Here is a 25,507-nt window from a genome sequence, read left to right on the forward strand (position 1 = left end):
ACACACACACACACACACACACACACACACACACACACACACACGCACGCACGCACGCACGCAAGCGCGCGCGAATCGTACATACAGGTTTTTGATTTAAAGCAAGAGTTGCATGGCCTCCAAGATACACGCCGTGCGCTTGCCATTTCGGAGGTAATGAAGAGTCTGACAATGCGTCACAGATGGCAGCACAGTATCTAGTGTTTGCTGTTTGCTTGATCAAGACTGTAGCTCTGGAAAAGAATGGACATAGTTGTCCATTTTTAGAGCTGTTTGAAAGTTCCTGTGTGTTTTTAGCGGCGATGGCTTCACTACCCGGCCTTCTTCAGCGTAATTTGATGGCCTCCCAAATGCGCCTGCAAATCGCCGAATGGGCTCGTTTTCGTCGTGACAGCTGTCGAACAAAATGCGTTAAAGAGGCTGCTCCCACTATATGTCATTTATGTAGTGTTTTTTCCCAAAGCAGCTGCAAGTAACATCGAAAACTGTTGCAACACCGAGGGGCAAGCGATGAAATGCCTAATTTATTAGACACGTTAAAAGCGTTAAAGGTGCATAAGTAAATACAGCTAGCCTGATGCACGCTGGTGGGTGATGTGTGGCATATGTATATATGTATAAAATGTATTGAAAGTGTAATAAAGAAAAAAATCATGGTGGCTTTGCGGTAGGGCACCGGCTTGCCACGCGAACAGCCTAGGTTTGATCCTGAATGATGCCGGAAATTTTGTTCTTTATTTTATTTGCTTGTATATCAATTTTTCGCTCACGGACGATTTTTTGCTCACAACCAACGGTGGCGACGCCGATGGCGGAACTCCTGCGAGACGAGCTCTCTAACGCTATCGCGTTAATATGTATTTTGTTGCTTGTTAAAAGACCCCGTGTATGTATGCCCCTGTATGCCCCGTCCCCTGTGTGTATGCATGTATGTGGTAACCACCTCATAGCGTATCCACGGTGTGAATGATGATGAGTGGGCGAAGCTTCCGAGAGTTTTATCAGGAAACCGTGAATCATCCGCTGGCGTCCGTCGTCTGTCTGTCTGTCTGTCTGTCTGTCTGTCTGTCTGTCTGTCTGTCTGTCTGTCTGTCTGTCTGTCTGTCTGTCTGTCTGTCTGTCTGTCTGTCTGTCTGTCTGTCTGTCTGTCTGTCTGTCTGTCTGTCTGTGTCTGTCTGTCTGTCTGTCTGTCTGTCTGTGTTTTACGCACGCACAGACGGTCGGACGGACGCACGCATGGACGGACGAACGGAAGCAAGAAAGAATGGACGAATGGTAGCGCGGACAGACTGATGGACGCTTCGACCCACTTATCATCATCATCACTCCGTGGATATGCTGCTATTATTTTTTTGTAGGCATAGTTGGGGGGCTGTTCCTAATGATAAATGTTGTAGTTTCTATATATATATATATATATATATATATATATATATATATATATATATATATATATATATATATATATATATATATATAATATTCTAGTATATGCATTTTAGTTTAGTTAATAACTAAATATCTTCTATCTAATCAGCTCATAATAAATAGCTCATTCATCAAAATTAGTGTTGTCCTTGTAGCAACGATATGGCCATTGTCAAACACTGCTGCGAGTGTCCACACGATGCAAAAGACCGCGAGGAAGGAGGGAATTACGGAGATAACGAGAAGGAGACAACAAATATAAAAAAAAGAGAAGACGTTGCTTGTTTTCTCAGCTGAACTTTCCCGTCTCATATCCGAGGAAGAAGGCGCGCGGATACGAGCGAAGAACAATGAAGTACAGAAGAGGATTCCCGACAAGGAGAGCTGGGCGGCCTCGCGCGAACCATCATCGATCCATTGGCTGCTGCAGGCGCGATGACACCGAAGCGTGAAACAGCGCAGTTTCCAGGAACCAACGGTTCACGCAGGAGAGGAGGGTGAAAAGAAGCGCAGCATCTTGGGACGCTTATCTTTCCTCCTCTTCCTCATCCTTCTCCTCTCAGCGGGTTTAAGCGATCCCGGATTGCTTATTTTTACCGCTCATCCAACTGTTTGCCCGCCTATACGTGAGCACGCGCTTCTCGTCCACCACGTTTCCGGGACAGCCGAGAAAAGAATATCAAATAGAGCGAGCTTCCCTGGAAGCCACACTACGCGGCTCCGCCGCCGTCCTTTTCTCTTGCGTGCCAGGGAAGAGGAGGAAGGCGGGGAGGGTGGCGATTATGTCCAACGTGCCGGAGCGTCCGAGCGAGTTGTTTTCGGTAAAAAGCAAAAAAAAAAAAAAATGGCGGTCTCTTCCTGGCGAGGTACAGGACGTGTCGATGCAGAACGCGAGCGGAGCCAAAACAGGAGTGAAGCCTGCGTCGCTTTTAGATAGAAAAGAAGCAGCATAGAAAGATGTTCTGTTGTATTTGCGCGTAAAGCGAGCGCTGTGTAAACACGTTTGTGTGTCCGTACGCCGAACCTTCCCCTCCTGCAATCGCGTAGCAAACGACTCGTCCATCTAGTGCTTCGGTAAGAGCACTGGTCAAGATAGAGAAGGGAATGGTCGGAACCGCTGTTCGGAACTTATCCACGGTTTGCTGCGCCGCTCTATATACTGCGGCTACGGCATGCCAGCATGGCTCGAAGAAACTCCGTCACATGGCGCCCTATACGAAAAGACCAAATATGGCGGGTAATCGAGCATGGGAATGTGCGATGCTCGCGAACTTGCCTAAAGTGCCGGGAACCCTGGTGGGCTCTGTGAGTCCGAGTTGCGATCGTGGAAGGAAGAGCGTGCGCAGTCTTGCACGCGTTGTTGAACTTCGCGCTACGACCGTCTTGGTAAGTTTACTGAATGACCATCTTTTAGTAAAGGAAGTTTCCATTTATTAGCGTAACAATTCACAATTGTCATCATACGCGATCAAATATACAGTACTGGCGCCATTACGAAACTATATATTTCCTTTACTCAAGGTCATACGACTGGCCTTATGCTGCAAACAGGAAGTCGATGCTATGCCCATCATTGTTTCGGTGAGAGTTGCGTGAACACTCCGCCAGATATTTCTCTGATTCCTTATCAAAGAAGTCTTTGTCTAATCAGCGCGTTCAAAAGAACTGTTTCTGTATGTTCTAGTATGTGCGAAAGTTGGAGCGATTATTCTGAAACGTATAGCTGATTCTTAGACACAAAGTGGATACACATCCATAATGCTCAAATCACATTTAGACTATCGATGGCTCTACCCACCGTTGTCGTGGTTTTGGACTTTACTGCAATTTCTACGGACCCAGTTTCAGCTGTTGACAAATGAGAATCAAAATAAAATTTGAATCTCTTACGTGTGAAGCGAGCTTTGCACATAAGTCGCGCCTTAGTACTGGGCCCAGCATAAACTTGAATGACAGAAAGTTCTTTAGCACTCATGCACTTAAATGGATGTTCTACCTCCGCGGAAGTGCGGAATCTGTGGCCGGTTATTGCGCCCAAACTTTCGTGTTTGTAAAGCAAAGCAGCGCTATAGCCACCATTCCACATCGGCGGCAGAATTTTGTTCCTGAATCTCTGTTAAACAGGATGCTTGCGTTTTGGCTGTTTAACAAAGAGCGTTTAAGGTCGAGGTTAATACCCACGGAACCTAACGCGACTCATATAGCGGGTGTGTGTTGGCAAGCTCCACCACTCGTCTCCGGTTCGTTGAACGTTATGAGCAAAGCCAAACAATCAAATAGCGACACGATGCCTCCAGTTCACCATTTCAGCAAAAGCATGTATTCGCTAGGTTACGTCATGTGAAGCTGCTTCAATTTTTATTGTCAATCGCGTCCTATAACAACAAGACCCCAGAAAGCACCTGGCATCGATCAGCAGAACATTTGTTGGGTAAAACATCGTTGGCGCAAACTAGAATGAAGGCAAAAGAAGAGACTCGGAAAAGCCCACTTTCAAGTTTACGCCAACGATGTTTTACACAGCTACACACCAACTAGCCCGCTCAGTGTACGTTACTGAACGTTTGTTTATTTTTCTCTCCTTTACTTCCACGACTTGGCTCTAGCGTGCGCGCGTCGGGACAGCACTCCGCCGATGTTTTCTCCTTGCCATTTCACGCAGGACGCGATCAAGGTGTCGTACACGACAAGGAAACGTCAAACCGTAGTCAATGCTTCGTCGACTCCTCCTGCGCCAGATCCACTGCGCTTCGCTACCCCAGAAATACGGTCACTGGGCTCACAGTGGCAACTTTTGTTTTCGAGGCGGTGCTCGTGGGTCCTGAACGTGTCTTGCGCCCTTATTGTACGCCGCAAGTCGAGTGCGCGTGATGGGCATGGAAAAGGTCGCTCGCTCCATGTCTTTTTCCCCCCTCCTTACTATAGTCTCCTAGTTTGGTTTCGCCTGTGTTTTCAGATGGCAACAACGTGCATTCCAGACAAAGACGATATAATCCCCGCACGAATCGCGTCGACCGGTGCAGGAATAAACAAAAACAAAAGGTAGCTGCACGGATTTCCGTGAAAGTCTTTCTTCGTTCCGCGTTCAGTTTGGAATCGAAACTAACTAAGTACGTCATTCCAGGCAGCACACGTCGAGAGCGAGATTTCCAGACGAATCCGGACCTTTATAGCAACGCCGTGTTCCTCAGGCGAGGCTTAGCGCGGCGCCTTATTTCTTCGTTCCTAACAACACTTCCCCAAAGAAACGCTGCGGGTTTTCTTCTCCCCACTCATCCCCCTTGCCTTTGTTTCATCGCGCATCCCACTGACACATTTGGTTTTATTTTCCGGCTCGAGCGCATCGCTGGATTTTCGCCGCCATGCAGCGACGCGACACTCAACCTAAACACACGAACCAATCAATACACAGAGAGAACGCGCGCGCATTCCCGGAGCAGGGAACGCGGCTTCTTTGATAAACAGCCGCGGATTTGCAACCTCCAGTCTTCCTTTATCCCTGGCTCCCACTTCTGCCTCCTGTTTTGATTGTTGTGTGCAGGGTGCCTGCTGGCAGCGGGGTATCCGGGTTCCCACAACAATGGCACCGGCAGCAGGGTATTCTCCTTCCCACAACATTCTGTTGAAGGGTCAGCATCTCTTACCACTGTCATCTTATAACTACTCTACGCTGTACCTTGTCTTAACTTTGTGGCAGGCAACTTTTCTACGCCCTCCGTCTTTTTTATAATCGTTTTTTTTCATCTTTTTTTGTTTCGAGAGAACATATACAGGGTGTCTCACATAACATGAGCCAAGAATTTGAAAAATGAAAGACACTTTAGTGGCTAGTTGAACCAAACGCGTACTACTCGAACTAGCCTGTAGGTACTCGGACAACTTTTTTTATTTCTCCCCATACTATATAATTACTAATTTTTAATTACAAATATTTTTTAATTATGGACTGGAAGCCGAAAATATGAACACTGAACTGCAGAGCACGTTCAGAAACCACCGACAAAATTGTTTCCTGTACGATACGTCTAGCGCTGTTATTTTTTCCGCGTTGTAAAGAAAGCCTATAGCAGCACTATAGCAGTGCGCTCGCGGTCCGTCACACAGCTTCTTTTCACGTTTCGCGGGCTTTCTTAAAAAAAAAAAGCCCCGCCGTGGTGGTCTAGTGGCTAGGGTACTCGGCTGCTGACCCACAGGTCGCGGGTTCGAATCCCGGTTGTGGCGGCTGCATTTCTGATGGAGGCGGAAATGTTGTAGGCCCATGTGCTCAGATTTGGGTGCACGTAAAAGAACCCCAGGTGGTCTCAATTTTCGGAGCCCTCCACTACGGCGTCTCTCATAATCATATGGTGGTTTTGGGACGCTAAACCCCACATATCAATCAATCAACAACGTGAAAAAGATAACAGCGCGAGACATATCGTACAGGAAACAATTTAGTCAATGGTTTAGCCCATAATTAACGTGAAAATTAAAATATATGTCATAAATAAAGCATGTAATTAAGAATTAATAATTATTTAGTATGTGAAGAAATAAAAAAATAGCCTGAGTACCTACAAGCTAGTGCGAGCCGTATGCGTTTGGTTCAATTCGCCTCCTAAGTGCCTTTCACTTTCAAATTCTTAGCTCAAGTTATGTGGGACACCCTGTATATACACTCTTACAAGACAGGGTGGCTGAACGGCTCGGCTGCCAACGCTGCAGGCAAAAAAGGGCGAGCTTGCTAGCTGAAAAGCTCCAAGAGAAGCAAGTCATACTTACGCGCTCTTGCCACATATACGAAAGAGACGTGTTGTGAGTAAGCGTTATAAATTATGGAAATGACGTATACGGGCTGCGTCATTGCTTCACAGACGTGTGCTGGCAAGACTTGTTACTGGACACGAATAATGCATAGACGCCAAGTAGACAGAGAAACACACAGAGGTCTCCTGAATAAGATGCTACGTTCGTCCGCTTGAACAGCGAAAAGAAAATAAAAATAAAGGAAAGAGAACAGCAAGATGAAAGAACAGTCGGAGATCGATGCATGGTAGGCGATCTGTCGGCCGTACGCGTTCATCCTGATGCGAGTTCCGTAGGTAGCGGTGAACAAACAGTGAAGCGTTATCGAATGTGCATGAGCTATTATGACTAAGTGTTGGTCGTGTGCTGAAACCGCCGCAGCATCAGCCAGCTTCTTTTCCCCAAATGCAATTTTGTGATCGTATTCAGTAAAACGCCGATGTTGTTTTGTTTATACGGCACCTTCTCGAAAACTTGACGTACGTGATGCGAGCCAGGCGTCGAAGTGGCACGCAAGACACTTCGCCTTCAAACCTGCGACTCTCGCTTGCAGCCTCGACATCGCTGCATAGAAGATTGCCGGGCACTGTCGTAGTGTCTCGTGCGAGGCTTAGATGAGACGGCTGATGTGCAGCGCGGCCGAACTTTTTTTTTCCCTTGAATTCGATTGGTCTGTTCGCTTTTGTTTCGTTATGCGACACTCGGTCGCTCTTGTGCGAAGCTCCGACAAAGCGTCCGCTTGCTTGGGGTTGTTTGTGTGAGAGCTTATCGCGCGACACGATGGACGTCGCCGTACCGGATTTTCCCAGTGCAATGTATACGCGTTTGCTGTCGCTGCATATGTGCACACTGAGCGGCTTTGTGTATGTATTTGGTGAAGATATCTTCCCCATCTTCTTTCCTCTTTCTCCCCTCATATCTTTGTTTCCTCTGTTTTCTTCCCTCCTCCCGAAAGAGTGAGCAGGCGTTGTGCCCCGCCAGGTGGCAGTTGCCAGCTTGCTCTCTCCCTCTTTTCTATGTGTCTTTGTGTATCTGTGTATGCAAGTCAAATAATAATAATAATAATAATAATAATAATAATAATAATAATAATAATAATAATAATAATAATAATAATAATAATAATAATAATAATAATAATAATAATAATAATAATAATAATAATAATAATACGAGCAGACAGAACGACAAAGAAATATCGGTGGATGCTTATGGAAAAAGAAAAAAGGTGGGAAAGGGGGGGGGGGGCGAAATCAAAGATTTCGTTAGCAATAATTTTTTTTATTACTCGCGGCCATCAATAATCGTATGTTTGCGTTGGGCATTGGCCATTTCTTCTTGCTCCGAACTTTACTGGCGTAATGACGCAGTTTAATGTCGATCTCTGCGGTGAATATTTTCCCCCGCGAGTTAACACAAAGCCGAAACAAGAATAGAAAAAAAAAAGGCACTGACCAGTTCTTACTGCTGTTAAATTAATCTATTTAGAATACCATCAGGGCCAATGACAACATAAAGGGAAGCGGAAAAAATCGCAGATCCCCGTGTTGCTTCCTGCTAAGAGCACCAAAGGGTTAAGAGCTTTTTGCGAGTGCGGCCTCGATATTTACCAATGAAGTTCCGGCGGAAAGAGCCGAGAAGAATTGCGTTTCAATGCTGTTTCTTGTATATCCTGAACGGGCTCTCGAAATTCTCCTAAAATGCTCGGTCTCACGTCTTCGTTTACTTATTTTTCTGTTGTCTTGCGCAAGTTAGCCTGAAAGCATGGCTTTCTAGCCGCTTCGCAGAGTCGAAGCTCAGCCGAGTTGCTTACGCTCCTTATACCAATGTTAATGGTATAATGTACTCGCGCGAAAGTCAGCTAACAGACGTATTTCTATCATGAAAAGAGATAGTTCTCGTGTTAAAGAAAGCGTCACTAAAATATGCTCGCTTCTTTTTGTGTTTTGTTTAACTTCTTTCTTGTTTGTTGTCGCTTCTTTGGTAACAATGTTCGTAATGATTATTTTAAATCGTCGTTCATGTGTTTGTTTGAAGTTATCGCTTCTTTTGTAACAATGTTCGTAAGTATTACCCTAGTCGTCGTTCATTTGTTTGTTTGAAGTTATCCTGTCAGTACAGACTTGCGTTTTGCCGTTCCTTTCATTTGAAACGTTTGCACAATGTCGAACTTCTATTGAAAGGCGTGTACATGGAGCGCGCATTTATAAAGAAAGACTGACCTCTGTGAAAGATAATTCCGCTTATGTATGACAGTCATTAGCAATCCGCGTATTTACGACTGGGAAATGGCTGAATAGTCTCAGTGAAAAATCCTATTATTTAAAAAAATAGCATTTGAGCTGATAATTAGCCTCGGAAATAGAAACATGAAGCCTTGGCGTAGGCGTAAGCGTTAGTAGCTCGTAGGGAACTTGGAGTGTCTTCAGCAATGTCGCCATGTATTTATACCACATGGCAGTTTTGCAATGTTCTTTCATGTGCTCACACATCGCACTGTGGAGGCTTGAATCCTAATAGCGCACGCTACTTTCCTCACGTGAATTTTCCCATTATTGCTATCCGATCGCATTATGGAGAGTGAGCGCGACGTCTTCTTACCAGCGCGGAGAACCGCCCGTACTCGTTCGCGAGTAATCGCTGCTACTGATATCAAACCAATTCAACAGCCAATAGGAAGGCGGGATGAGAATAAAACACGCGACAGTTTTTTTTTTTGGTAACTCTAATGCGACCAGTTGGGTGATAAGCTGAACCTTGCAGGTCCTCCTACCTACGCTTGATAGGGTGACTTGATTCGCATATAATGGACACCTGATTACCCTGTAAGTACACGATTTAGAGCTCCTATTTTTCTCTATATCACCACTCAGTGAGCCACACTGTCACTGTTTAGAAAAGAACAAAACAGTGGTGCCGTGAGTGGGAGTTTGACCACCTTGCATAGAAAAACGAAAAACGAAGACTGCCTATGTATACTTCTAACCCTGAATGAAAACCAGCTCATAACGAAGCTAGGAAGGTATACCTAGAAGACGTCAATTCTACTGTTTTAAGTGAACTGCAGTAATTGTGACATAGGCGTGAAGTAATAGTAAACGAAGAGACAATATGCCGCTAGCAGACACCAAACCTGTAACTTTCGGACAACGCGCTCGATGCTCCTATCAATCGAGATGTGGCGGTTGTCATCCCCTCGCCCACTCTATCGGGTATCTATGTACAGGAAAACGTGGGAGTGCTAGCTAGTGCCACTGGCTACCAAGAGAGCGAACGTGAAACACTGTTTCCTTTGCCCACTGGCGTGACGTAGCGCGTGATGTAACGAGAAGACCACGTCTTCGCATCTGCGTCTATGTTACTACGATGCACTTAAAACGGCACAATTCACGTCTCCTGTACATTTCTTAGCTTCGTTATATGTTGGTTTACATTAATGTTGTGCAAAAAAAAAAGACGCTCATAATTGTTTCTTTATACTTTCAATACTCTATTCAGGAGCGTGTAAATTCAGTACAAATTCTTCTGCTTCCTCTCTCGGGTGACGAAACGCATGTCTGTCCTTCGTGCTGGCCTGAGAATGCACTGAAGCCTATCCAAACCTAGATCCGACTATTCTTAATCTCGGTATTTCTACATTCTCGACAGGCGCCCACGCTGCATTGCAGCGTACTAAGGCGCCGTAAGGCATACCGGTATTTCCTTCCGATTGCAGACTTTCCAATGCCGCAAGCACTGCTTTTTAAAAGATTCTTTTCGCCTCGCAGTGCATGGCTGTGCAAAAGAGGTGGGTAGGGATGGAATAAAGCTATGACCTCTTACAGTAGACGTCTCCTGGGGAATTCGCCACCGCGCTGGCGCGCTTCGTTTAACAAGCTGCGTCAGCCAGCCGAGCCTCCTCTGCCTGGCGGAACTACGCGCGTACACTGACCTGAGAAATTTCTCTGTTCATGCGTTTTAGTGCCGTCAGAAAGAGACTAGTATGCGTATTTTGGCACTCTTCCTTGGTGTTATCCCACGGTTGGGGGTTAAGTGCACTGTACTGTCTCTCGAGCCTTTATTGTGGTGATGTATTTTTCTGTGGCAAAGTCGACAGCTGGGCTAGTTGGTATGGTTCCTTACTACTGAAAGCAGCGCAAACTACATCACAAGAAATGTCGTGTAGTTAGCTTCTTGAAGCAAGTAAGAAGCGCTGTAAGTGTCTACTTCTTGTCCCACATTTTGTACTGATTAAAAAAAATTTCGTGCTAGTGAATATGATCGAATACGCTCAGTTACATGGGCACGTGCACACACAGATTAAGCATCAGCGTTTCAAATATGGCGTCATTTCCGTTTGCTGCGAGTGTCACAAGTCAGCCTCTGCCCATTGTTTGTTGATAATAAATCGACTCACAGAAAATGGTCTTTGATCCCATCCATGTAAATCGGTCCATTAAAAGGGGTTTTCTGTGATAAAATTTGTAGCGGAGCGGCCTTTTTCTGCAGTGCGCGTAGTCAGGATGATGATGATGATGATGATGATGATAATAACGGAAGTGAAACAGTGACTTTGCTTAGATTGATAAACTGTGCTTTTGCAACTCTGTCACAAGTTTTACTACCATAAGTTCATTATTAGCGGAGAAAATTAAGGTTGAAGTTTCATTTTTCACTACAGCGCCGAATTCTCCGCGCGAGACACAAATTTCAGAAGTATTCTTGGAACTTTCGTGACCTAGACTTCATGAAATTTTCTGAAACGTAATATATTAGGACTACAACATCCACAGATGACAACGTAGTTAATTTTTACTGATTAGAAACCACGTCGGACCCAATAGTCTCCTTCAAAATATGTGACGTCACGGTGTTTGCTGCAGAAATGTCATGTCACCACTTTTATCATCCTTTCACGTGTTTTCTCGCTTACAAAGCGCCGTATAGCGGTAAGAGTGGTGTTTTTGGGACTGTGAAACTGTGCTGATGTACACAGAAAAAAAAAAAAACGTTTTTTTTTCTTCTGTGTCCCTTAAAGGTATTGATTCATTTCGCCTACTATAACAATTAGTTTTTTTCGATGTAAGTCTTGCATGTAACATTTATCTGGCATATGTATTAAGCAGCGGAAAAACTCGCAGGTTCTCTTATGCACCTCTTTATTTTTTTTTTCAGTCAATTTAGCCTCGTTTCTGAACTTTCTGCTATAGATCAGCGCCCCTTTGGTGATAATTCCCCGTGACAGCGTCATGGTGATTCGTCATTATCGTTAAGTTGACGTCCCAAGTTACGGTAACGTGCGACGCCACGATGACGTCATAAGGTGTCGTCATCACGTGGTTAGGATTTTCCATCAATCGCATTGACGCCGACGCCGAGTGACGCCACCAGACGCCACCAGACGCCGCCAACACCGACGACTAATGCTCGGGTACAATGTCGCATCTAAGGCTGTCGCCTTAGTAAGCAACACGCGCCAGAGCAAACCGCGACGACATTGTGGCTTCTACCGCATTGAGTCAGCACCTCCTAGATATAAATAGTCTATAGGTGGTGTTGACTTAGCCCGGCGGTTTCTCAGGCTTTGACATAGTGGTGGAGGACCATTATTTAACTACAGGCGTGACTTTTGTTGGTTTTTCGGGTATTAAATTATGGGCAAGTGGGAATATAAGCTGCTAAAGAGCTGGAAATCCAAACAATGAAACATATGTGGTCAAGCGTCTCCGCAAAGAACAGTAAAATGAGGGACTGGCAAGGCAAATATTTCATTCGTCTCAACGAAATATTCAATCAACTTGTAAGAAAGCACAGCAAGACTACAGATAGCGTTCTTGGGCATTGCCAATGGCACGTTGGCACAACCCCGTTTCTTTCAAGAAATATTCAAGGTTGCTTCTTTGTATAAAACGTTGATTGTTAACCGTAGAACTGAAGTCATTCGCTGGCACGCTAGAAAAATGACGATAAAAAATTTTGAGTGCGAGGGCGGAGGGAAAACGGGCGCACGATCGTTGGCTCTGACTATCGATCGTTTTTATCGGCATTTTCGCAGCTTTCCGTTGAGAAGCGCTTGTCCGCGCTGTCAAGCCTTGTCCCAAATGAGGCACTCGCGTGTTAAGTCCTGGAGAGTACTATGTGTGATTATGTGATTCGTTGAAGTGACAGAACACTTCAATACATGCTTGCGCCGGCTTGTTTACGCAGCCTCTCAGATATCGAACTGCTGTCGTAAAAGAGCTCGAGACGCGAGATCAAAGTAAACGAGGCACAGTAAGAGGCATCTGTGCTCGCGTGCAAGGGACCGTATTACGGGAAGAAATATGTCTCGGGCTGAACGAGCGTCGCCGTGTTGAAAAATAACGAGGAAAAAAATATGGACGGCGTGTTTACGTTTCACGAGCTAGACAAGTCAAGCACGCGAAATTTTCTGGCTATTAGCCTCCCATTTGTCGGTGTGGCGTGGATACCCGTGTTTTCCAGCGTATAGAGAGCTCATACGCACACAGAGACATACGGATATGAATGGCGTATTTCAGACTAACAGCAAGTTGGGAGGCTGCTGCAGCGTTGCAAAATTTGGCTGAGTCGTGCCAATATGGCTAATTTTATAGGATGGTGGTGGTAGGGACGGGAAAGGGGATTTCCCTATTCCCGGATCCACGTGTATGGTGGCAAAGCGGCTTTACTGGACTGGTTAACGTCTCTGCCTTTCCGTCTCTACTATGTTTTTTTTTCTCTATTCTGATGGTAGTATAAAAAAATGACTTGGCTACTTGGATACTTTATGGCTGCATTTTTGTTTGCTCTTTTACAACCAAGTTGCCAACATCTGGTGGCGTTGCAGCTGCTGAGTTCGAGTATTCGGTGCCAAAACATGGAGGTCAAGTGGTCTTTCCCACTACGAAAACTGAACTTGGCCTTGCACTCGCATCGGGCAAATGAACAGGCTTTCTGATACGTGGCTGGAACTCGGAGAAAGCTATTGCATGGCGTTTGATTACGCAGACCAGCCACTGCTGAACGCTACATTAAAGCGTAAGTAGAAGTGAACGAGACAATTGAAAGCGCTCAGCATCAACGGGGCTCTGCACTTACAAAATGGAGTATCAGACGAGCTGCTTGTGCCATCTTAAATATGTACTAAAGCCCAGGAATACAGTTTGCTCAGACTTGGCCGTCCCACAAGGAATTATTGCGAAAGAAATGACAATTTATGCCTTACTCCCAGCTACTGACATTTTTGAACGTTCATGCCGCTCTCATTTTTAAAAAAATAGCGCCACAAAGCTCTTACACCTAGTCTTTATCGTAGTCGCGACAGATGCGCGAAAGCACCGTTATAATCTGCAATGTGATGCAAAAAACCTAGCTGTCGTGCACGAAATGATTGCTAACGTACAATCTACGTTTGAATCTCATAAAGTCTTAGCGATTTCATGCTGCATTGATTTGCATTTTCACCAAGTCGTTTGTGCAATTAGTCGTTTAAATAAGAACATCGTAGTTGCTTTCACTCATTCACAACTACTTCTGGCGATTTTTACAGCCCTTGGCTCAAGTTAGCTACGATATGGCTTGTTCTCAAGCTAATTTTTGTCTTTGTGACCTGGCAACCCTGAAATGTATCTCGTTGAATGCTAGGTAAAGTGGCCATGGTCGCCGTTATTGTCAAAAGACATGAGTTGTCGTAAGCCTGCACATCAAAAATAATGTGAGAGGTCTGACTGACTTAAGCTGGGCTGCCTTACCGACGCCAACCTTTAAATGATAAGGAGAGATGCAATAACTCTGATGGATGAGGAAACGAATGCAAGTAAAGTGATAGAGGGACGAAGAACAGGAAAGCCAGAGGGAAATCCTTGGCAAAAAATTATTGGTCAGACGAGACTTGAACCCGTGTTTCCCGTACTCCAAAGACGAGCATCGTAACCACTTGACTATCCAGGCATGCGTTTTATCACAGCATGACATCCCCATGTATAGTGTAGCACACCAAAAGAGAGGGAAAGGAAGTGCGGGGGAGGAGGAGCAGCGATTATATGTAGAGAGAGAATGAAAAAAAAAAATAGAATGTGAGAGAACGACCGCGAAGACCAGTGTCGTAACCACTTGGCTATCCAGGCATGTGTTTTAATCACAGCATGGCATCACCATGTATAGTATAGCACAGCAGAAGAGAGGGAAAGGAAGTGCGGGTGAGGAGGAGCAGCGATTATGTGTAGAGAGAGAATGAAAAAAAGATAGAATGTGAGAGAACGACTGCGAAGACACGCGTCGTAACCACTTGGCTGTCCAGGCATGTGTTTTAATCACAGCATGGCATCACCATGTATAGTATAGCACAGCAGAAGAGAGGGAAAGGAAGTGCGGGTGAGGAGGAGCAGCGATTATGTGTAGAGAGAGAATGAAAAAAAGATAGAATGTGAGAGAACGACTGCGAAGACACGCGTCGTAACCACTTGGCTGTCCAGGCATGTGTTTTATCACAGCATAATATCACCATGTATAGCATAGCACAGCAAGAGGGAAGAAAAAGTGCGGGTAAGGAGGAGCAGTGATTATAGAGAGACTCTCTGCCTCGCCCGTCCTCGAGCGTGTGTTATCATGTTGTATTCCAGAAAGTAATACTGCACAGCTTATACATTGAATCACTTGGTGACCGTATGGCTGCCTTGCTTTAGAAAATACTTCTAATCGATGGCACCGCATGCTCTGCATGAAGGTGCACGTCGGTACTCGTTAGTTTGCAAAAATTACTGATTGCATTTCTAGTGACTAAAGGTGGTGAGTGGAGAAATAATAACCTTACAATCAGCAGAATGCCAATGTCTACGGTATTGTAGAATATGGACAGCACGCGGAATTTATTACGACGTCTGCCTATGGAGAATAAGGCGCTGGGCATGATTCTGCCCTGAAGCGACCACATTTAGCTGGAACTGCAATTCAAAGACGGAGTATCGATATTGAATGTTCGGGAAGGTGGTCACTTCCGGCGCCTCAAAGGAGTTTACAGGTGAATATCATTCCAGAGTGCCGCTGTATAAGACGTCCATAGTGACAAAGGTGTTGCATTCGTATGCGAAATTTTGTGAATAATAGTGAATTGATTAATTGTATAGCAACGTGATAAACCGTTTCTAAAAAGACCAGATAATAAGTTTTCTTTAGCTCTCCCACCGAAGAAATTAATAAGTTATTATAATCAGAAGAATGGCGCCCGCTACTGATGCCTACTTTCACATTGAGCTGCGGATTGCAATCGGCGTACCGGAAGAGGCTGCAAGCTTGCCGATGGAATTCAAAGGGTGGCAGGCGGCTGCGGTCTGAGCCTATAATTAGACGGGAAGCCTCACGCGCTGGAACGGGGTCCTGCGGTCTGGCTTCGCCGCACTGCTCGCTAGCTGCATTGCGAAAAAGGAAACCTTACGAAGAAGAATGAAGAGGCGGAATGGAGGCGTGCCTCAAGCTCTCCGTTTGTATCCAACAGCCTGGCACGATATACGTGTGTGACTTGCCGTCGTCACGTGATCTACTTTCTCTAGAAAGAAAAAAAAGAGAGAGAGAGAAAGAAATGCTGTCAAGTTAGAGCCGCGCCAGCTGAGTGGCGTGCGCGTAGAACCGAGATGCGGATGGAACACGTCGGCAGAGGCTGATCTCGTTGACGTAAATATAGAAGACACGGTTGAAGCAAACTAGACAGATGGTGGCGTCCCACCCGCAAAGCGGGGAGTCCGATTGGCAGGAAATGTAAACAAGCGTGACGATACGCGAGCCCATTCGAAGGGCATTGAGGACGGCAAAGAAAACGCAGAAGTGTTGAACAGAAGCGAGTGAGTTCAAAGTATGTATGTATGTATGTATGTATGTATGTATGTATGTATGTATGTATGTATGTATGTAATGTATGTATGTATGTATGTATGTATGTATGTATGTATGTATGTATGTATGTATGCATGCATGTATGTATGTATGTATGTATGTATGTATGTATGTATGTATGTATGTATGTATGTATGTATGTATGTATGTATGTATGTATGTATGTATGTATGTATGTATGTATGTATGTATGTATGTATGTATGCATGCATGTATGCATGTATGCATGCATGCATGCATGCATGTATGCATGTATGCATGCATGCATGCATGCATGCATGCATGCATGCATGCATGCATGCATGCATGTATGTATGTATGTATGTATGTATGTATGTATGTATGTATGTATGTATGTATGTATGTATGTATGTATGTATGTATGTATGTATGTATGTATGTATGTATGTATGTATGTATGCATGCATGTATGCATGTATGTATGCATGTATGCATGTATGTATGTATGTATGTATGTATGTATGTATGTATGTGTGTATGTATGTATGTATGTATGTATGTATGTATGTATGTATGTATGTATGTATGTATGTATGTATGTATGTATGTATGTATGTATGTATGTATGTATGTCTGACGTCGTTCAGACTGGTATGCTGGGCAATGGCATAGAATGTTCGTAAGCGTTTCCTCGCAGGCGCAGATGTTGCATGCCGAATTGCTCGCCATTCCAAGGAGACGAGAGTACGCATTCGTAAAGACACACATACAGAATATCGACGTGTTGGTATGGTGCCTCAGATATTCGCAATAATTGCACAATTGCACAAAATTTCACAATCGCACAAGTATGAACGCTGAATCTTGAGCAATATTGGTGGGTGCTGCGGATGGGGTCGGCGGTTTGGGTTATCGTTAGGTGGCGTTCAAACTTTAAGGTAGCGTTAAGGGTGGACAAACAGACAAATGGACAGACAAACCAATATTTTTCTGTCGAAGGTTCCCAAGAAAGACTTTCGTCTTTAAAAGTATTTTACTTATGTTGACCAGGCCAAATTGAAGTAGGCTACGAGAACTGCAAGTATGAGAAATTTTAGTAAACACGAGATGATGAGGAATTGGACAAGAAAGGTGACTGAAAGAAGATCATTAACAGATAAACACAGCTGTCAAGATTTAAAATTGCTTGTGAAACAGTTGGCAGTGTGCGCTACGGCTTCGCGCAGAGGAGTCATTGACTGATACTCACTGTTTGGTAGATAATAAGAGCTCCCAACAAAATGACCTCTAGAAGAATCCACATGGCCGACGCGAACATCTGAAAGAAAACAAAATGGCAGACACCGGTCACAATATGTAACAACCAACACGACCGAAATTCAAGAGAGGATGAAGCCGTGATGTGTTTGAAAAATGTTGAACAGTGATTTTCTTTAGAGTCAACGTTTAGCTTTTTAGTACTTTCCTTGCAATTACCCCTTAATGCACCTTTATTGCCCTTGTAACTTCCCTTATTTGGATTTGTTATTTGATGCCCACATGGAGATAAGCCTGCTTGTAGAAACGTTGACTAAAGAAGCATTTGTTTTCCGCTTATTTTTAATCAATACATTAATACACAGTATACCTGTATGCCCATTTCCAGCATTTCCTAGGTGAGAGATTTAACCTTTGTTTCGTGCTTTGAGAATTTTACGAGTATGATGGCATTTATGAAGCCTGTACATTCATAGCAAGAAATCTCGTGTAGTCACCTCATTGCACGGATCAGGGTTCTCACCTTGGCTAATGCTTCATAAGAGTCAATACTGTCTTTCTCTATACCTATTGGATACATGAAAGTTTTCCACAATCTGCTAGGGACATTTTTCTATGTACAATGTGAGTTTGTGCGCAGATTCCAAATGCTTGACTATACGACGAATAGCGGTAATTTTAGATATGGTGTCTTGTTATAGCTCATTCATTCTTTTCTTTCTTACTGTGCCCCTTTGTTTCGCATGTATTTGTTTCAAGAGGGCTTCTTCTGAGACCCTGAATAGATAGATAAGATCGAATCTTGCGGGAACCGCAAGTGTCGGTTTTCAAATTCACTTTAACGGTGTCCCTCCCCTCTGTCTCGTTAAGGCACCCACATTCCTTTTGATGACCATGACAGCTTTTCCTTTTTCTTCCTTTCGCAATCTTCCTGTGCCACTCACACCCACACGGTTTTCGGCAATGATCATTATGTGACACGATACATCGCGATATCCGACAATAATAGTTTCTGGACGTTGACGTATCTGTGTACCACCGTGGTGAAATGCACCGAACGCGCCCCTACATCTATAGCACTGGAGGACAAGGAGGCGTGCGTGTCTGGCGAACAATGACAGGACGTCCGGATGTCGCAATCGATCGTGCACCCCGTGACCATCAATGGGCGCTTGTGGTGCTCGGAATGACAGCTCGCTCAGAAGCGAATATGCCACTGTGTGCCGTGCCCGCGCTTCTTTTCAGAATGCCCTTGCCTTATCTTTTTTTTTTGCTGACTTGGGTATGCTGAGCTCTCGATGTCACTGCCAAAGTAGCAAAATATGAGCGAAAGTATGCAGACGTTATTCAGGATGTCGACATTTGGTTTGAAGGCAAAATCAACGGAGGAAAATAATGATAAAGGCAAATAGAGGCTACAAGGTTGCCATTTCTGTCACTCCGAGTAACAAACTTTTTCTCGCCATTCGATGACTTCAATGCACCTAGAATTCCCAAATATTCTTACAGCCTTCGTTCTCCGAGTGTGACATACATTAGATGGACAATACTCGAAATGTGCATGTCCGTGAAGTAAAATGGTTTAACAGATAGATAGACTGAAAAGGGTGAGATTAGCAACGAAGGACGTGTAGGTATCATGACTAGACACTGTTTGGTTTGCTACTCTACGCGTGGGCAAGAAAATAGGGAGTATGGGGGGAAGAAACAGAAACGAGTATGAATCTTGATGATAAACGAACATAAAGATGTATATCGGTAGTAAAACGCTTAGGTCCGTCGAGTACAGAAGCAGCGCTAGTATGAAATTTCGGATTTATGAGCTGTTAGGCAAGGCTCCCAAGATCTTTTCTACCGGGAAAAGTTGATAATGAGACTCACTGGAGGGAAACCTGTAAGGTACGTTACCGAAACATTGGCTTTTTAACTGTAGGCGGTGTATGCGGGGAAACCTGTGAGGTACGTTACCCAAACATCAACTTTTTAGCTGACGGTGATGTATGCGGCGCTCTATGGCACACGAACCTTGGACTTTCTTAGCCTGAACACGACCGCCATGAGCACGACAGTGACGCTGGTGCAGAAGCCCTGCAGACCGAGGGCCAACGTGCGCCAGGCTATGTTGTACTGCACGAAGCATGCCTCCTCCCGCTGCTCGGTGGCGTCGGCTCGCTGGCAGGCGCCGCCGCACCGGGACGGGCAGGGCAGGCAGCGAAATTCGGCGGACGCGGCAGCTTCGAGCGCCTCGCCGCTGCCCGCCGCCGCCGTGTCGCCGCCGTCGTCCAACGAGGCGGGCGTGTAGAAACCTTCGCGGCAGCGGCACCGGTAACCGCCCCGCCGGAAGCCCAAGCCGACGGAGGGCTCACACTGCGAACAGACAAAATGAGCAGGACCCCATTAAAGATTGTAGGAAGCAAGGAAAGAAAATAGAAGTTATGGAAAAGGCAAGGGTGTTAGTCACTTTAGAATGACCGGCATGGTATAAGCTACACATGAGAAAGGAATGGGGGAGACAGACTTGAACGAGTCGAGGGTGAGAGTGGAGAAGAAAGATAAGAGACAAGCAGGGAGGTTAACCAGGGCTGGGCCCGGTAGGCTACCCTGCATTGGGGACCGGGGAGAGGGGAAAGGCAAGTTATAGAAGTGGAGAGAAAAGCCACTGTTTCAGCCGAAGCAATACGTATTTGTTTGTTATCACAGACGAAATATAGAGATGTCACATAAGAAACTCATGGAACTCTGGAAATTCATGAAAATTGTTAATAGAAAATCAGCATGGATTCCGAAAAGGACTATCTTGTACCACGCAGCTGGTTGAATTTTCTCATGATTTATCCTCTAGTATTGATGAAAATGGGCAAATTGACTGTATTTTTCTTGATTTCCAAAAAAGCTTCTGATTCGGTTTCGCATGCGCTCCTTTTGCAAAAGCTTAAGTTATTTAATTTAGACCTAAATGTGATAATCTCGATAGAAAATTATTTAACGCATCGTCACCAATGTGTTGTTCTGAATGGAAAAGCATCCAGTTATGTTGACGTGACATCAGGTGTGCCACAGGGCTCCGTTTTGGGTCCTTTGTTGTTTTTAATTTATATCAATGATATTTCGGTTGGTGTCTCATCGTCTATCCGGCTTTTTGCCGATGACTGTATAGTCTACCGGAAAATTAAGAGTGAGCAGGATTCCTCCCAACTTCAAAATAACTTGGTGCGTATTCATGACTGGTGTACAACGTGGCAAATGTCTTTAAATTTTAATAAGTGCATTAACCTTTGTTTTTCAAAGAAGACAAAGAAGAGCGAATTTAGATATTGTATAAGTGGCGTGCCAGTTACCACGAAGACAACTTACAAATATCTGGGTGTGTTCTTTTCTTCTGACTGTTCATGGAATGTACATGTTGATTATGTTGTCGCGAAAGCTGCGGGGATGTTAAATTTTATTCAGCGTAACTTACGATGTTCGCATCAGCGACTTAAAGAATGTGCGTAGTTAACGTTTGTACGACCAGTCTTAGAGTACGCCTGCGCTGTGTGGGATCCGGCGCAGGTATATCTTAGTGGTAAGATAGAAAAAATACAGAACAGGGCGGCAAGGTTCGTCCTGGAACGGTATCAATGGCGGGAAAGCTCTACCGCTATGAAACAAGAATTGAATTGGGAGCTGCTTTAATCGCGTAGAAGAAAATTGCCATTAGAACTTTTATATCTAATATTTAATAATAAAACTGGAATCAATAAGGATATGTATTTACAGACGCCGTATTATTTGTCAAATCGAATTGATCATCCTTTTAAACTGAGGGAATACCGTCCCAGGACTAGAATTTTTGCAAATTCTTTTTTTGTCAGAACAATACATGAGTGGAATGGGCTCACAAGTGTACAAGTGTCTGCTGTAAATGAAAATTTGTTTTTTTCTAATCTGTAACCCCCCTGCTATAACGCCTTCGGGCGCTGCAGGTATACTTTGAATAAAGAATAAAGAACTGTAGGTAGCTTACATGTGCGAACTTCCATTCATTCAGGGCGTGTGTAGAGGAACAAATGCAGTCCAAATGTATGTATGTATGTATGTATGTATGTATGTATGTATGTATGTATGTATGTATGTATGTATGTATGTATGTATGTATGTATGTATGTATGTATGTATGTATGTATGTATGTATGTATGTATGTATGTATGTATGTATGTATGTATGTATGTATGTATGTATGTATGTATGTATGTATGTATGTATGTATGTATGTATGTATGTACGTACGTGTGTGTGTGTGTGTGTGTGTGTGTGTGTGTGTGTGTGTGCGTGCGTGTGCGTGTGCGTGTGTTTTGAATTATAGTTTAGATAGCCTCAGGCAGTTACGATAGGGAATAAACACCCGCGTGTTCATTATAGTGGCATGTATTATTGCATGTCCGGGCGTGTATGTACGCATCTGCAATGAATGTGTACTCTTGTTAACGTCCCGGAGTGTTGATCAACTGCAGTCTTATCATGATAGCAGTCAAGCAAGCACACGCGTCGAGACTGCTCTATAGCTGTAAAATATTTTAGTTGACCAATGATTTATTGATCAAGCATCGGCGTCCTTCGCGGTATTGTGATGGTTATATACAGTGCTCGACTGCTGTCCCGAAGGTCGCAGGTTGGATTCCGACTGGCCGCATTTCGACGGAGGTGAAATGATACGAGCGCGTGTGATGTCAGTGAACGTTGAAGAACAAAAGCTGTTAAAAATTTTCGAAGCCCTCCACTACGTCAATCTTCATAACTATATTGTGGTTTTGGGACGTTGAACTCCAAATATTATCATCAAGTAGTAGCAGATTTGACTCATGCACCGTTTAACTGTTTGCAGAACTGAGTCATTTAGCAATGGTATAGTTCACAAGCAAGCCCTTTCACCCCATCGATAGTGTCATAGGCAGCGGACGTTTGGCATCGTCCCGCATGGCACAGCTGCTTCTGAGTGAGACAGCTGCGCTAATTCACCGGTGGATTGGATGCCTCCTACGCTCAGTCTCGGTGATTTTCTGAATACGCGTGTTTAGAAACGTCAAGCGCAGTTTGTCGCTTCGGGGTGCTTTAGAGCTGTTGCCAACTTCTCCTTTCAATCCCAACTGTTTTCAAGAACAAACCGATTTTTTAAGCCGTGTTTGTTGAGCTAATTGAAAAGGGCGACGTGGCATTGGCACAGCGTTTCATTGTATGCCCGCGGTAATGCGGACTACTTGTCGAGTCAGATAGGCTTGGAATTTCAATGACGCCAGGTGTGCAATGAGACACCATCAGATGCGGGTGTTCTCATTCGAGAGAAACAGTATACATTGAAATTCGATGTGTCACATACTGTGATGACGTGCCTTGCGACAATGCTTGCAGCTCTATGTTCCACAGTGTATTATACATGATCATATTGTTACGATGGGAAGTGTAGGAAAATTCGAAGCACATAGTTATAAGAAAAGTATTATCCCGATATACTTTCCAGAAGCGAATGGCCAGCGTGCTTGTTTATCATACGACACAGAGGCGAGAGAGAGAGAGAGAGAAGGATAAAGGAGAGGCTCGGATGTTAGCTAAGGCTTCGCGCGGTTGGCTACCACACTGTGGATTGGGGAAGGAATCATATTTAACAAATGTACGAACTAACCTATTATCTTAAGGGGTCTTTCACGAACGCCTTTGCTTGCCGCATCGGATGGGCAGGCAGTGCTGCATGTGAACATAGCAGCATCAATGAAACCATTGGACACGTTTTATGTTAGTGCCCTCTGTACAGCTCTCAGAGGCAGTCCTTCGCAGCAGTACCTGCGCGATTGGACGACCAGCCACCGCTTTCTAAGAAGTCAATCTTGGAATGCCGCAAAGAACGAGCTTCATGCCTGAAAGCGACGAAAGCGCTATTGAAGTTCCTGTGAGCGACCCGCCTTGTTGAACGATTGCGACACTCCTGTGTGTGTGTTTCTACTTTCATCTCTTCTTCGCCCGTTTCTCTCTTCCCTACTTTTCTGTCTCCACTTGCCCCTTCACCCCTTCCTGCCGTTTCGCATCACATCTCTCTCTTAAAAGCGAAGCTCCTAAAACCGGATGAATAACTTTAATGTTCACAAAAATATCATCATCAAGAAAAGGTGTGTAGCACGTAAATTAGGCAAATCCCACTACTCAAAGCTGGTTCTCTAAAAACGAAGGAAGCAACAGACGGGCGGCAAACTCGAGTTATGATTTATAGACAGACGTAAGTAGAAGTTGGGAAAAGCTTCAGTAAATCGTCGCCATTAACCAGGTGAGAAACTACGTGGCCGCACGTTTCATCTTCACTGCAACATGGGTACGGCAATACTTCAACGACACGCACAATGAAAGAACACTACGCGACGGGACGTGCAATAGCGACTTCGAGAAGACTACCAAGCGATGGAAGACCTAGAACGACGCCGTTTCCTTAGATCTATGGGAGTTTCGAACGCTCAGTTTCAATGCGAGTTTCTGTCTCTAGTTTAGATTTCCAAGTATAGCCTGTGGCTTTCTGTGATTTAACCCGAACCTCTCTGCGCTGAGAAGCAACCTAGAAAGAACCTAGCACCACACAAGCAAAGCCTAGTGACTACCTAGAAAGAACCTAGCATTAGTGAGCTGAAGCCTAGGAACAACCTAGAAGAAACCAGATTAGACTTCGCAATCGCATGGCTTCGCTTTATGAAGCCCTGGGCGACTGAGTGTGAATTTCAACATTTTTTTCTTCGATCTGTGTTATACATAACTAAAGGTACACACGCACCTGTGTTACCTCGATCAGTGGTAATAAATTTAATTATTCGGTTGGCGTAATTATGAACAATGCGTCGTCTTGTATGGCCTGTCGCGTACGCTTGACGCTTCGTGCAAGATTTTTGGTGTTTGCCACCCGCTGGCGCTGTTGAAATTTTCGTTGCTGCTCCGTTTGTAGTTCCTTAGATGGGCGTTAGTCCCCTACAGTCCCAGTTATGCTGGCCGTGCCATAACAACTGCAGAGCACAAATGGAACGCGCCCCTCGACTGTTGCTGGTTTAATTAATTTGTGCTTCAGGGTGGCAGACTATATACTGCCACCTTGGAGAGCTTGAGCAGAGTAGACCCGCACTTTATCGGAGTGCTAACGTTTCACACTGAAAGCTGTTAGGAGATGACAGCAAGGCGCTATAGTTGTTCGCCGCCGCCACCGCTGGTGTCTGTAACCAGTGTCGAGGGAAATAAGAGAAAAAGTAACTAAATAAAAGATTACAACATCTCCCGCTAAAGGGAACCATGTATAGATGCGAAGCAGCGGGCGCTAACGCTTACACTGGCGGCATTGACGCTCATCACGGAGTTGCGCAAGAGAGAAACCTGGGGAGGCGCAAAGCACGCAGTGGTGGGCCTTTGTTTTTTGCTTGAACATGCTAATCGTTGTTAATGGGCAATGAGAGACAGATGACCCCGATTGAACACAGAGGCCCACAGTCCACTTTTAGTTAACGCGCAACGGCACTACTTTGGAAGTCAAGATCTAGTGCCTATATATATATAGGGGGGGGGGGCAGTGAACGGCGGTGCAGCACGAGCAGTCGTGTTTTTCAATCAAGAAACTTCATAGCAGACGCTGCCTGCGTCGGCGTTGTGATGCGAGGTAGTGGGGCAGAGTAGGAGAGGGCATAATAAGGGGAGGAGATGGTCATGTGTAATGGGGGTGTAAACGCCGCTGGGGGAGATGTCTAGAAAAGAGAGAGGTGGGAGCGAGCGCTGGCTTGCAGACGCAGCCTGCGTGGGCGTTCCGTGCTGAGAGGGGGGAGCGTAAGGGAGGAGAGAAGGGTCGCACATGCGCAGTGGGAATGTAAACGATGTTGGGAGGGATGTCTAGAGGAGAGAAAGGAAGAGCGTAGGAGAGAGAAGTGGTGCGCATGCGCTGTTAAGGTGGTTACGCCGCACACCGGATTGAGCTTGACCATGAAACGCTTCGCATATAAAATGCCTAGACCCTCTCCGTGGCAGTGAAGTATCCTACCACTGAGCCACGCCTTTGCTTGAAACTCGTCTGCGAACTGATCCTAGACAGGTTTCATGTCGGGTAAGGAATTGCGGTAATATGGATGACGAATCGTTTTATAACAGTAAAGTAACAAGCTGGCGTCACTCTATGCGAATTGCGTAACGAGTGGGTCGTTGAATTCTCCAACCCAT

General features: G+C 44.9%; 1 protein-coding gene across 2 annotated transcripts in view; it reads right to left on the reverse strand.

The window, feature by feature from the left end:
* smog (G-protein coupled receptor 158 smog) overlaps positions 1 to 25,507 on the reverse strand; it is a 170,842-nt gene that overhangs the window by 23,293 nt on the left and 122,042 nt on the right. For both annotated transcript variants that reach the window (XM_075892109.1, XM_075892108.1), the window contains exons 4-5: positions 19,324 to 19,665; positions 17,291 to 17,359 (exon numbers count right to left, since the gene is read on the reverse strand). In XM_075892109.1, coding sequence (XP_075748224.1) covers positions 17,291 to 17,359; positions 19,324 to 19,665 — 411 coding nt within the window. The remainder of the gene's footprint in view (positions 1 to 17,290; positions 17,360 to 19,323; positions 19,666 to 25,507) is intronic.

This window comes from Rhipicephalus microplus, chromosome 4 (assembly GCF_043290135.1).
Source record: "Rhipicephalus microplus isolate Deutch F79 chromosome 4, USDA_Rmic, whole genome shotgun sequence".
Taxonomy (NCBI): domain Eukaryota; kingdom Metazoa; phylum Arthropoda; class Arachnida; order Ixodida; family Ixodidae; genus Rhipicephalus; species Rhipicephalus microplus.